The following is a 14,565-nucleotide window of genomic DNA, read 5'->3' on the forward strand; positions in this document are numbered from 1 at the left end:
GGTGTCATGAATCATTCTACGTGTTAAGTGTTGCTATTTGCTAGGGACCCCTTGTAAAGCACTTTGAGCACATTTAGTGGATATTGCGCTGTATAATAAAAGCTCAAGTTAAAAAAAATAAAGAAAATTAATGATATCTCAATTACATATTGGCCAACTGTAGTGTGCCCTTGTTTTTTAGTTGTTTACATCACTTTATAAATTCTTTGTAAATTTTGTGGTCAGAAGGATGGTGTTAAGTGGAAAGTTCTTATTTTAAATCCGTGCTGATGGTGTTCCTGGGATCCGCGGAAATCCGCGATTTTGGAGTCCAGAGGAGGAAACAATGTGCTAGCAATGAGAGAGTTGGATGTGTGGTGGAACACACAGGTGCAGTTTCCCACTGTCCAGAAGTTAGCTAGAGTATCAATGATAGTCTTATCATCTCAATTGCTCTAAAAGTGGGGTTTAGTGCTGTAAAAATGGGACTTAAAGGCAATCGTTCAACATTTTCCTACTTTTTCACTTTTGGTCACCATCAGCACTGTTAAATATACTTTTATATTTATCTTTGTAATTGATTCCTTCAGAAATCATGGCTTTGGGTCACAGTAAACTGTTGGGTTGGATGGCCTAAACAGGTATGTATTTAAATATTTATAAAGTTTTATATTTAAACCACACTTGACATTACTTTTGGTATAACCTTTAATTATCAGAAAGATATTTAATTTTTAAGATAATCGTATATTGCTAAGAAACTTAAAGAAACACATTTTCCTCAAATATGCGCTTGCTGATGAAGAGATCTTGTGAAAAATGGTCAAAGTGTATGATATATTTTATTATTTTGATTTTATTTTTGATATTTTATTAATTCGTTTATTAATTATTTTATTGATAAGGAATTCATCAAACCTCTTCACACATTTGTCAAATTATTATTTTTTAACTGCTTATTGGAATGGGAATCTTGTATAATTATTTTTAGAAATATTTTATACTTGTTATAATTGTTTTGTTTTTTTTATTGTCCCAGTGATGAAAGGTTTATCCAATAAGAGGCAGCCATAGATGATAATAAGCTTCATTAAAGCACGAGTCACAATGCTGTTGCTGCCTTACTTGTGAAAGTGGTTTGGTTTGGGGTTTTTTTATGCAGATAAGTAGTGGAGAAATTACTGTTCGTTCAGGTTAGACTTAACTTTAAAGAACTGTTTTGTTTTTTTTTTAATTCAAAATTTCTCTTATCCACAGCACATTGACACCGACATCTTTTTGCTTTATTTGATTGAGTTGGGTTTTTACTGGAGTTTACTTTTTGCCATGGTTTTCCAAAGGGACTATCAGAAAAAGGTAAGAGTAGCACTTGTAAGATATCTGTTTCTTATGTTAAGTTTACTTTTTGCCATGGTTTTCCAAAGGGACTATCAGAAAAAGGTAAGAGTAGCACTTTAAGATATCTGTTTGTTATGTTAAGAATTCTACTGGTTTTCTATCCCATTGGACTGTTCTTGAAAAAGTTTGAATACTGCTTTATTTTAGACATTTTCTCAGGTATTTACTACAGTGTCACCAAACCACATGCATGAAGAAATGTTTGTTTTTTGGGGTTTTTTATTTCTTTCTTCTCAAGATAATTTGCTCACTTGTATGATCTAAATATGTAGGAAATGGAAATATTTAATTCCTGGAAACATATACTTTGCAAAATGTTGATATTCAATACCATTAGCGAGACTGTTGCACAGTTTAGTACTTTTTACAACTCATGTGTAGTTTTGCTTATAAATTGAACATCCCACAATGTTTGCAAATGACTGTTTGCGCTATATAAGTTTTCAGCATTATTATTATTATTATTATTATTATTATTATTATTATTATTATTATTATTATTATTATTATTATTATTATTATGTGCGAAATGCTATAATCTACATTTAAAAAGCATACCGTTTAATGTGAAATTTATGTATCAATTAAACTTATTTTCTTTATTTTTGTAATATGTTCAAGCCAGAGTGTTTATATAAAACTTATTAAAATTGAAATGATTACTGTAATGAAATGGATAAGGATATAATATAGCAAATTTAGATATCATGAGATGCTTTGTATTTTTCAGGACAAAAAGGAGATGTTGGTACACCATGTTGTCACCATAACACTGATTTATTTCTCTTGGGCTTGCAATTTTGTAAGAGTTGGAAGTCTTGTTATAGTGGTGCATGATGTGGCAGACCCCTGGCTTGCTGTAAGCTCTTAATTTTGTAGCACACATCTTATAGATTTGTTGGTATTTATGTTTTGTTTGAGAATTTCTTTTGGACAATTATCCCACAATTGCAAGGGTCATATAAAAAAAAAACCCATGACCATTTGTGACTTTTACATGCTTAAAGATTTCTTTGAATCTCAGCGTGGCTAATTCTATATTAAAATGCATTGTTTACCACTGGTGAATACATGCCATATTGTTATATTGTGTGGCTGGGCTATGTGTCCTGTCCTTAATAATTTTTTTTTTTCTTATTTTTCCCTCATCATCATCTTCTTCTTCTTCTTTCTTCTTCTTCTTCTTCTTCTTCTTCTTCTTCTTCTTCTTCTTCTTCTTCTTCTTCTTCTTCTTCTTCTTCTTCTTCTTCTCTTCTTCTTCTTCTCTCTCTCCTCTCTCCTCTCTCTTTTTTTCTCCTTTTCATTTTGCTCCACCTCTTATACCTATTTTGTATTGATTTTATTGTCCCTCACCCTTTTTTTCACTTTAACTATTTATCTACTTCCGCATTTCTATCTTATTTTCTTCTTATTTTTTTTTTTTTTTTTTTTCTTTGTTCTTTTTTCTTCTTCTTCTAATGATTCTCTTCTTTATTTCTCTTCTTCTATTTCTATTTCTTTTCTTCTTCTTCTTCTTCTTCTTCTCTTCTTCTTCTCTTCTTCTTCTTTTCTTCTTTTCTTCTTCTTCTTCTTCTTCTTTTCTTCTTCTTCTTCTTCTTCTTCTTCTTCTTCTTCTTCTTTTCTTTTTTTCTTTTCTTCTTCTTCTTCTTCTTCTTCTTTTCTTCTTTTCTTCTTCTTCTTCTTTTCTTCTCTTCTTCTTCTTCTTCTTTTCTTCTTCTTCTTCTTCTTCTTTTTCTTCTTCTTCTTTTTTCTTCTTTTCTTCTCTTTTTTCTTTTCTTCTTCTTCTTCTTCTTCTTCTTCTTCTTCTTCTTCTTCTTCTTCTTCTTCTTCTTTTCTTCTTTCTTTTCTTCTTTTCTTCTTCTTCTTCTTCTTCTTCTTCTTCTTCTTTTCTTCTTCTTCTTCTTCTTCTTTTTTCTTTTCTTCTCTTCTTCTCCTCCTTCCTCCTCCTCCTCTCCTCCTCCTCTCCCCTCTCCTCCTCTCCCTCCTCCCTCCTCTCCTCCTCCTCTCTCCTCCTCCTCTCCTCTCCTCCTCTCCTCCTCCTCCTCTCCTCCTCTCCTCCTCCTCCTCCTCCTCTCCTCCTCCCCTCCTTTCTCCTCCTCCTCCTCCTCTCCTTTTTTTCCCCTTTTCATTTTGGCTCCACCTCTTATAACCTATTATTGATGATTAAGATTTTATTGGTCCCCCAACCCCTTTTTTTCACTTTCACTATTTATCTGACTCACGGCAGTGTCATATGAGTTAGATTTTCTTTCTTAAGTTTTTTTTTTTTTTTTTTATTCATTTAGTTATTTAAATTTTCTTTATTAAAAAGAATGTAAAAAACAATTTCTTTATTATCTAATATTGGATATATATATAATATGAAAATCTTTAATTGTAAATTTGTGTCTTGAGTCTTTATATTTTTGGTTTCAATCAATAATTCACTGTTATCAGTAATGAGTTGTAAACATTTATCATGACTTTCATGCTTAAATTATCACAACTCAGATTGCTAAAATGGCCAAGTACACCAAGCATCAGTCAACTTGTGAGCTTTTCTTTGGTGTATTTATCTGTGCCTGGATTATTTCAAGAATCTTTGTCTACCCTTTGTGGTAAGTATGTGAAAAGTAGATCATCTATTAAGCCAGGTTTTTAAAATGATTGAATGTGACAATATGCATGATTGTTTCCATGTTCTTAAATAATGATATCCGGCCTTGCTGAATCTGTCATTTTAGTAGTAGAGATAGAGGATAGTGTACACTATAGGTGAAGATAGTTCAGTGGTCTCCGTTCATAGGCACTCCAGCTACCAGCATGATCCGGCTATGAGTGTACTCTGGGTGCAAAACAAAATTTCTACTATATAGATTTATCTCTTTTTAAGCATGCTCACTGGAAAGGACTTCATTTATATCGTTGTTCAATTTTCTGACCATTACTTTAAAATTACAAAAATAAAAGAAGAAAATTAAAAAATAACTGTAAAGAAAAATACGATTTTTTTAAAGACAAAAGACTGACAGTGTCAACAGAAACCATCAAAATGCTATGCAAGTGATGTATAATTGACACCTCACTATTCCATCACAAAACACTTTAACACCTCAGTGATGAAACTGACATTGCATCGTCATAAAATCTTTAGGTGATAACAATAGGCAGCCAGTCCGGTGGGGAGGGCGATGACCGTAGTCTATAGTTTGTTTGTCTTAAGTGTGCTTACTGTGTGAGTTATGAAGTCAAGGTATGTGCTTGTTCTCTTTGTGCACTCCACACCAACAATCTCAGATGACAAAGAAGCAATTAAAACCATCAGATTTAGTTTTCAACTTAATGGGCGAGTAGAGCCGGAACCAGTTCATGGGAAAAGAGAATGTCATAAACAGGTGCATTCAATCAAAATTCAAACAAGCAACAATCACAAGCTTTTGTACCCTCATCCCAAACACACACAGTGTAATGTTGACGCATATTGTGGCAGGAAAGAAAGGGTTTGTTTTGTCTAAAAATATAGAATTAAAAAGTAAAAAAGAGGTTAAAAATGGCAGCTTGAGGCCTGTAATCTGGTGCATATCATTATGTGTACATTTGGAAATTAGGAGAAAAAAAATTGCCTTTACTGTAGTTTTGAGCATTGAACATAGGTTTAGCAGCAAAAACGAATAATGAAAATCGGCTGATAAGCACAATCCTGGTATAAGCATGCTTTGCTTGATTCCGGAGGACTGTTTATAAGCAGAGTCCACTATATCGTGAATGTTTTACTTTTACTAATTTCTCGAAGTAAAGTTTCCCTATTTATTTTTTTTACACCCTTGTCTCTGACTCTTATTATTGTTAATGATGATATTTAATATCATTTGTCAAATGAATTATTTGACAAGGCTCCATAGGGCTGTTTTTTTGTAGGGGAAAGGATTTTTAAATCAATTGCTATAATATATTTTTTAGTATATGTTAAATTACAACTTTGTTTTGTATCACGAAATGAAAATTTTATCTTGTTGAATTTTAACATTTCTCTTCTTTTTTTTCTCTCTCTCTTTAGGGTACTGAATGCTTCAGCAGTGGAGATTCATGACTATGTAAACACCTTCCCAGCTTATTGGTTTTTTAATGGACTTCTCTTTGTGCTACAAATATTGCACGTCATGTGGACCTACCTTATACTCAGTATTGCCTTTCAGAAGCTTTCAAGTGGAACTGTAAGTGTACCATTATACTCTCTCTCTCTCTCTTTCTCTTCTCTCTCACTCTCTGTCTCTCTCTTTCACTCTCTCTCTCTCTCTCTCTCTCTCTCTCTCTCTCTCTCTCTCTCTCTCTCTCTCTCTCTCTCTCTCTCTCTCTCTCTCTCTCTCTCTCTCTGCATGAGTGTTCGTGCAAGTAAATATATTTCCTTCCTCTTTCTCTTTTACAACTGTATTTTGGCTTGTTGATCAAACCTCTGAAGTCGTGTTTTCGCCCATCCGCTGATCAAACTTCTGATGTCTATTTAGAGCTTAGTGTTTCGAGTATTCACAATCAAAACTCTGATGACCCTTCAGGGGATTGATCAGCAGGATTTGAATAGGAAGTAGGACAGTCTGCTATTTTCAATTCTCTGATCTAAATGATTTACCTTTTTTGTCTTGTAATAAATTAATGCTGTTGATATTTTTATTATTATTATTATTATTTTTATTATTTTTATCAGTCTTATTGCGATGACTTTATCATTCTTTTCCCAATAGGCGCAACCGTTAATTTGTATTATCTTCAAGCAATTGTACATCATATCTTTAATCAGTAGAGTATGTATTACATTACATACTAATTGCTGTGAACATTATAATCGAAACTTTTCAGACATTTTTGAAAAATGGACATTTACAGGCCTTGTAGTAGTAGTAGTAGTAGTGGTAGTAGTAGTAGTAGTCGTAGTAGTTGTTGTTGTTGTAGCAGCAGTAGTAGTAGTGGTAGTAGTAGTACATTACACTTTATTGTAAAAATAACCATTGGGAAAGTCAGAAGTTGTCCTTCATAGTTTCATATAGCTTTAAACCGATTACAGCGAGTGCTTGCTACTGTTGGATAGGATGCTAGTCCTTCGCAAAGTACTTTCTGCCTGATCTAACAATATTTGACATTTTAAGACTAGCCTGCTCATCCCTTTGTTTTGAATCCGTTGTATTTCATTCCCTCCAGGAATGTGTGATAGAAGAGTTAGATTTTAGAAAAGTAATTCTCCACAATTTCTACGATCCCAGCTCGACAATAACTAATCTCATTCTAAAGGTTTTCATAATGACTGCAATGTTTTTGCAGCCATCACTACAATTGGTTTTAGAGCTTTTGTAGGATCTAGACTGATCCAGCTGCTATAAGTTCAATTTGATTGTCTTGACCATCTCTTTGATGTTAAATCTTTATTTACAGGGAATATGCGTTGTGATGTTCTTGATGGCATCTTTTTGTGAAGTCCTAGAGAAAAACAATGGTTTGGCATCCATGTCTAGTCCTTTTCTTAAGGCATTCCATATTTCCATGCTAAGACCTCTATGATCAAAACTCTCCAATGACTGTCTATCGTCGTTGCTTCTGCTTTATTTCCTATTGTTTTAATTATATCTAACTTGGCATTTGTTTTGCAATTTTTAACCAGAACTCTCTTCCCTTCATTTCCTTCCATGATACTTACTTGGTATCATATTTAGGGTTCTGCTCTTGCCTCATGTCCTTTCTAGTGAAGTCAAATTTTTCCAAGAGGAGATGATGATCTTATTCAATGTCATCTAATCTCTGAACAAAATCACTTGAACTTGTCCCATAATATAGTAAATAAATCATTGAATTTTACTTTGGCTTTACATGTGTCTTTTCACTTGCACTGCTAAATTGATATACTTTTTTGGTCTCAGGTACAATGTGAATTACTACTACTACTTCGTGGGTGGGGTTCCTAACCTCCCATAATGGACAGGGAGGTCACTATACCCAATAACTGTTTTCCAACTTGCTTTCTGTCTTTGTCTTGGATTGAGATAACTTGGTTGGTTTTTGTCTTTTTCCTCGTAGAGTCCTTAGCTGGGAGAGAAACAGCCAAATGTATTGTTAAAGAATTGGGAGATGATATTTTTATTCCTTGTGAATCATCCCTCTGTTACGCATTGTCATATTTATTGTTTCAAATGTATAATGTAAGAATTTGAGTGTGTTCGTCTTAGTAGTGTGATCCTTTGCTTGTGTCTGGAGGAGACTTTTAGATGCTCTTTGAATCTCTCTCTGTTCCCTATTTGTACAATTCCCCATTGTCTTACTTTTCTTGTGTACTTTTTATTATAAATCTATAATTTTTTTATTATCACATTTTCTTCCAATCGAAAGCGCTGTAAAACTCTAAAAATAAATAAACTACCACTACTTCTACTAAAGATAATAATAATAATAATCATCATCATTATCATATAAATAATGGTGATAATAATAATAATACTAATGATGATGATAATAATAATGATAATAATAATAACAACAACAATAAATATATATATTTGGAAAAACCAAGAGGAAAATGTTGTCTTTACTTTAAAATGAGCATTGGACATCTCATCTCATGTAGTTCCATATCTGAAGCAGACGTCGGAGGTCATCTTCCGCCAAGCTGATCTATCTCTTGCCAATTCTATTAAAGCAGCGCCACCTTTCTCAGCTTCATCTGTCCAAGTTCTTATCCCTTTCAAATACATAGACTTTGCAAAAAATCTGAATTCATTTATAAGCACGATCTGGCTATAAGCACGCTCTACTTGATTCCCAAAGACTGTGCTTATAAACGGGGACCACCGTAGTAATAATAATGATAATGATAATAGCAGCATCAGCAGCATTAATTTATTACAAAACCTAAGTTAAATCATTTAGATCAGAGAAATGCAAATAGCAGACTGTCCTACTTCCTATTCAAATTCTGTTGATCAATCCCCTTAAGTGACATCAGAGTTTTGATAGTTGTAAAAACTCGATGCGCTAATCTCTGATGTACACGTCAGGGGTTTGATCAGCGGATTGGCGAAAACGCTACTTCAAAGATTTGATCAACGGGCCATTGATATGCATTACTCCCACCATTAGTACATATATTCAAATGTTTTATTTGCAAATATTAAGATGTGTTTATTTTTAAATATTTCAGATTGAAAAAGATATTCGCAGTGAGTCTGATAGTGAAATTAGTGATTCACCTGAAGAGCCCATTACACAAAAAGAGGTCAGTAATGGAAGAGTACAGCAGGAAAACTCAGAGCATTAAAAAGTTTCACTTCATGTGTCACTTGTAGGTAAATCTGTTCTCTACGTCAACTTTCGTTGCACGCATTTGTATATAATAATGGTGAACATGTTTTTGTGAGATCAGTGTATTGGATTTTGTATGTGTGTTCAAATGCAAGTTTGTGTGTGTGTATGTGGTTGCACTCCGAAAGAGAGAGATAGAGAGACTATTTGTTTGATTGTGTGCGTGCTGATAATCCACTTTTAGACAGTCTTTTAAATAAAATTATTAATTTCAGAACAGTAATATATGTGGATTACTCACCATTATTTTGTTTTTATATTGATTTTTTTTTTTCATTTGTTCTCTTCCGAGTATATCTTTTTTTTTTTCGATTATTATTATTATTATTATTATTATATTATTATTATTATTATTATTATTATTATATTGTTATTATTATTATTATTATTATTATTATTATTATTATTATTATTATTATTATTATTATTATTAGATGAATTAAATATACAACTAGCATGTCAGGTTATTTTAAGTTCATATCTAGTTTTGTATACCACGATATAACATACAAAGCAGTCTTTATCCTTTCGTATTATCATGATAACCAATGACTTGTGTACATTGTTTCAAGTTTTCAAACACTACCATGTCTAGGTAGCTTAGTTTATTGCCTAGGGTATTGACATTCTCGTGCTATTAGTTTTACTGATAGCACTGAAGTGGTAGAGAAGTTGAGATTATTTGCAACACAAAAAGCAAAAGAGAAAGAAGAAGAAGAAAAAAAGATTGCCTTTTGTTGGAAAAAGGGGATCCCAAGAGCTCAGTTGGTAGAGCACTCGCTTCACATGCAAAGGGACCGAGATCGATCCCGGGTGCAGTGGAGATTTTTTCTGAGCCCCTTGTCGACCCAGCAGTGATTGGGTACCTGGGTCTGTTAGATCTGGTGGAAAGTACTCTGCGTAGCATCCTATCCAAAGGATAACAAGAAATTGCTATTGCCCTTTTCATACTATCGAAACCGGGATAAACTCCGTCTTCATGGGCCTTATGGTTCTGAATGACTACTTTTTTTATTGGAAATAATGTAGAAACTTCTACTGTATGAAATAACAATGTTCATTTATTTGATAGTCATTTATTCTCCCCATTAAAAATTTAGACTTGTATTCCGGCTGGTTGATGATTAACCGGACACCTGGATAGGGTAATCAATCGCAAGGAATCAACATTTTAAAAATAGATTTTAAAAAATATAATAAGATAAGATTAATATGTATGATACTATTAGGCTTCTGTGCTTAAGTGACATTAATCGTGTTACAGAGCTGCCAACTTATGTTTTACCGTGGATATTCCCCTTTTTTTTTAAGGTTTAAATTAAATATAATATCCTGACATTTTTAAAGAGATAGTCTGGTGATGATGCAATCACATCAAGTAATATGACTAACTGATAGTATTTTAGTATTGTTTATTGTGCGGCAATGTCGTCTAGTGGTATGCATGACACTCGCTTTCGGATCGGAAAATTCTGGGTTCGAGCCTCGCTTGGCGCATAGTTGAATCCTTGGAAAAGGCTCTTTACTCACATTCTCTCATCGTACTCGGGTGTAAAATGAGTACCTGGCCGTTAACAGTGTTGTCTCTGTCAGAAAAAATTGTAATACCGCCTAACAGGCGTCATGTCTCGTCCTACATGTTAACTGTTGCTGTTTGCCAGTGACCCCTTGTAAAGCGCTTTGAGCATGTTTGGTGGATATTACGCTAATAAAAAGCTTTTGTTTTTTTCTTTTTTATTACATCTTTCTATTTGACTTAGTTTAATTACATGAGACTCTTTGTGTCTTAATATTTTAATTAACTAGATTAAAATAATAGGTTTTTGTGTTTGGTTTTGGAAAAATCTTGATTATTGGAGTCCTTTTCTGTTACATTGGTATTGTGGGTTGGCAGCTCTGATGTTGTTGAAATGAAAACCAGATATCCATCGATATTAAATAGCCCTTTCTTCCAACAGGTAGAAGTGTTATAGATAAATGTGAGTTTTGTTGGGTTTTTTTCTTTTAAAATTTTATTTGTGTTTAAATCATTATTTTCTTTTAATTTCAATATAGGATTATTTCTGATCAAATGCCTTGCCAATATTATCATTTCATCCATTCTCCCATCTCGTACAATATTGTTTAGTATAATGCAACACCGTTCTTATTAGTGATATATATTTTGTTTGTTTTAAAGAGTAATACATCTCTATCATAACGTTTTCTCAATTCATGTGGAGACAAGACTTTTAGATTAAATCTCTGTTCGTGTTAAACCTTTATTTTTCTTAGAAAGAAAAATATGAACAAAACTATATCGGTTATTTCAAATACAAAGAAAATTCTTTCAAAGTTTCTGTAATATGTATGTAAATTTATAAATTCTCATTGATTGGCAAGTCTGCTTACCATTTAGAATGAAACGTATGTATGTATGTTTTGTTTTTTATTCTTCTGTATATTGTTTACAATACCATACACCTTTTTGAATGAAATACCCTATTTATGCTCTCTTGATCTTTCTGTTGTTTTAACATTGCGCTTTAATTGACTGAGATAGTACTTTTATCACTCTCGAAACCACACAAGCCGAAGTGTTTGGTATTTTTGTGATGATTATTAAGCATCTTTGTCCTCGTATATTATGAGTTAAATTTTACTAATGCGTTTTTGCTCTCTTAGCTTTACATTCTTATCTTGAAAGAGATACATTCTAACAATAAATTGACTGTCCTTATTCTAGCAACTTTAACACTAAAAGTTGGAGAAATATAGCCTCATACTAATCAAGATGTGTTGGTTGATGAATATAAGAATGATATCAGGTTCTAAATGCATTAGTTTCTGCCTAAACCTGGCATGAGAGTTGAGGTAGGCTGATGACAATTTGCTTGTGGATATTAAATATATATTAAAACACAAATTTTGTGTAAGTTTAAGATACTATAGTTTAATATGTTTTTAAAAAGTTGATATGCCTTACTTATGTTGATTTTATAATTAAATATAAAGGTGTTTTGTTTTTTTTTAATATAAAGAGGTGAAATTACTCTCATTAGTGTGTAAAGAATGTTTGTTTATAACTAAATTGAGAGAACAATCGGAAAAGATTAGACATTTAATGCATGTTTTCACTGCGACTATGGAAAGGTATTTGAAGTTGATTTGACAATGAGGAATTTTTGAAGGTGTCAGGGTTAAAGGTAGAGACTTATGCATACAGTTGGTGCCAATATTGTTGATCTAAAATGTGCTTTTTATACGATGTGTGTTCCAAGGGTTTATTGATTTGTAATTTAATTGTGACTGGTCAGGAGGATGTAGTTGATAAACTCTGCTGAACATATTTTCAAGTTTCACTCAGTTGATACATTTATGTGATTAAGTGTCTTCAATTACTTTCTAACTGTACTGCTCGTATGCCACTTCAAAATTCTTGCTCTCTTTTATTGTTCTATTTTATATTATATTTGATATTTTTGTACTTTTTTTGTATAACCAAAAATTAAAATTTTGAGCTTGGAATATTCAACAAATCTAACAGTTTTTATTTTGTTTGTGCGTTATTGCAAAATATTAAATGTGTGCAGTTAGTCCATTGAAATCGTTTGTTTGTTTGGTTTTGGGGGGGGGGGGGGGGGGGGGTTTGTTGGTTTTTTTTGTTGTTTTAATTCATTTCAACTGTCCCTTTTGAGTTGAGTTATCTATTTGTTATTCCTTTTTTTTTTTAAATTACATCACCATAATAGCTTTAGGCATTTGTATGGATGAAACTATTTCGGTAAGGTTAAATGTTTAAAGAACTAAATAAAAAAAATTGTTAAGTTGATTTGAAATACGTTTTCTTAAAAGAAAATAATAGTGTTTTTTGAGGGGGAAAAAAATGACATCACCAACGAAAGCTTGTCACGGGCCCCATGTTAAAACTTAATACATCCATTAGAGGTCTGACATATTATTCATTTATTATGATGTAATGCAAGTTGTCATTTTAAACACTTTCCACTATTTGTAAAAGGGATTTTTCTGCATGATCCCATTTCATGAATGGCTGACCAATACATAATAATACATATGCACAACCATGCACTATGATAGTGTGACTTCGTTTCTTATTTCGTTTCCATTTCTTTTGCTCCACCAGAGCTTTTAATATGTTTTCATATGTGTGTCATCACCTTTTTTATTGTGAAACTTGAAAGTATTTGATTTTGTATATATGTGTGGGTGTTATTGTAATTTGTTGATGAATACGAAGGGTTTGAGCATAGATGTTGAATTTGTTTTAAAAAGTGTTTTTCATGCAGCTTATATAAGATAACAAACGTTTATTGTCAGTGAATGAGAAGGAGACTTACATTGTTTAATAATTGATTTTTATCTTATATTTTCTGAATTTGAATAACTACCTAATTGGGGTTTATTTTTCTAAAAGGAACCAGAAATTTATTCTCTTATTTTATTATTAATTAATTATTTTTTTTATGTTGATGATGTCCATTATTGCAATTATTGCCTTGTACAATTGACCATTGAATATTGAATGTACTTCATGCCAAGTAGTATTATTTGAATTGTATTCACACAGCAATGCCAGCTGCTTTTCCAGGGGTTCTCCTTTCCATTACTTCTCCTCAGCTGATTGGTATCAGTTATGTGAATTATTAGTTGTTTCGCTTCTTTTTTTTTTCTACCAACATCTTGACTTAAAAAAAAAAATGATTGCCCATTTCTATGGCATTTCCTGTTCCTGTCATGAAATGAGAAGGCAGGTTTGTCACGCTGGTTGCAGTCTCTTTTTCCATGTGAGAGTTAATTAGAATTGCGTATTTTCTGTAAGAGATGCCCCCCCCCCCACCCCTATAAATCTCTGAATATTCATTTAGAAATCATCTTCACAGCTCCATATTCATTTTTAAGTGGAGATCCTGTGCTGGCCTTGGTACGAAACATTGGGTGACTTCTGGTTTGGCATCGGTAGGCCTACAATATTATACACTCTGTGACTCTGTACTGAGATAAAATGGGTTTTTTTAGGGGGCATTAATATGAGTAAAATGTGTCACATCAATGTAAACTTTATAATGTGTTTATTTTATCGGAATGCAACAATTATAGTTCTCTTTACCTTTATGTTCTTTATGACCAGGGTCAAGAGGGTGGTTGATGTTTATAAGTAACAGGGTGCAAACTGAATGTCTTATTTATATGAAGAATAAAAGCATTCAAGTCATCAGAAATGTTGTAGGTGTAATAACAGACCTGTAAATCATCCGACTCACAAGTATTGGTCAACAGTTGATCCTCCAACTGTCTTCAGTTCTATGAATAGTTTTTTTCAAAATGTTCTAAAAAACAATATAAGCCGAATGCCCTGCTTTGCCTGTTGTTTATAGTGTGGCAAAATTTCCTGCTAAGTCATTTGAAGCATCATCGATGTGTAAACTTGGTAGCTTTTCTCAGGAGATTTGAGCCTACGAGTTGGAAGAACATCTGTGCTACTTTTAGGCTATAACAAAAGCTCCATTCATAGTCATCTCAGTCATGACATAGTTGATATAATAATTATATTCCAATGATACAATAATTATATTTCAATAAATGAAACTGGTTGTAGGAAGTCAAAAGTTACAGAGAAAGGGCTTTTTACAGTCGACTTTAGATTTTTGATTCCCCGTTGAAGTCTTTCAAAACCCCAGAGGATTTTGTCAATCATTCTGCTGACCTAAATTCTATTGAATTGGAAGTGTTGTAAAATACAGGTTTGAGTTTTTGGAAAGTTTTGACTTCTCTGTTTACCAGCATTTACAGGTCTGTATTAAATTGTTTCATTGAATTATAGAAAGTTGTGAGGTTTCATTCATAGCAATCATCAAAGGGTGCAAA

The 14,565-nt window shown here is 32.7% G+C and overlaps 1 protein-coding gene across 2 annotated transcripts in view; it reads left to right on the forward strand.

Annotated features, from left to right (window-relative positions):
* LOC144966280 (ceramide synthase 5-like) overlaps positions 1-9,028 on the forward strand; it is a 29,959-nt gene extending 20,931 nt beyond the window's left edge. For both annotated transcript variants that reach the window (XM_078902493.1, XM_078902492.1), the window contains exons 6-11: positions 570-620; positions 1,237-1,335; positions 2,108-2,236; positions 3,868-3,974; positions 5,414-5,570; positions 8,537-9,028. In XM_078902493.1, the coding sequence (XP_078758619.1) occupies positions 570-620; positions 1,237-1,335; positions 2,108-2,236; positions 3,868-3,974; positions 5,414-5,570; positions 8,537-8,653 (660 nt within the window). In that variant the 3' untranslated portion in view covers positions 8,654-9,028. The remainder of the gene's footprint in view (positions 1-569; positions 621-1,236; positions 1,336-2,107; positions 2,237-3,867; positions 3,975-5,413; positions 5,571-8,536) is intronic.
* The last annotated feature ends 5,537 nt before the right edge of the window (positions 9,029-14,565 follow it).

This window comes from Berghia stephanieae, chromosome 2 (assembly GCF_034508935.2).
Source record: "Berghia stephanieae isolate SIO BIC M18660-M18661 chromosome 2, UCSD_Bste_1.3, whole genome shotgun sequence".
In the NCBI taxonomy this organism is placed as follows: Eukaryota; Metazoa; Mollusca; class Gastropoda; order Nudibranchia; family Aeolidiidae; genus Berghia; species Berghia stephanieae.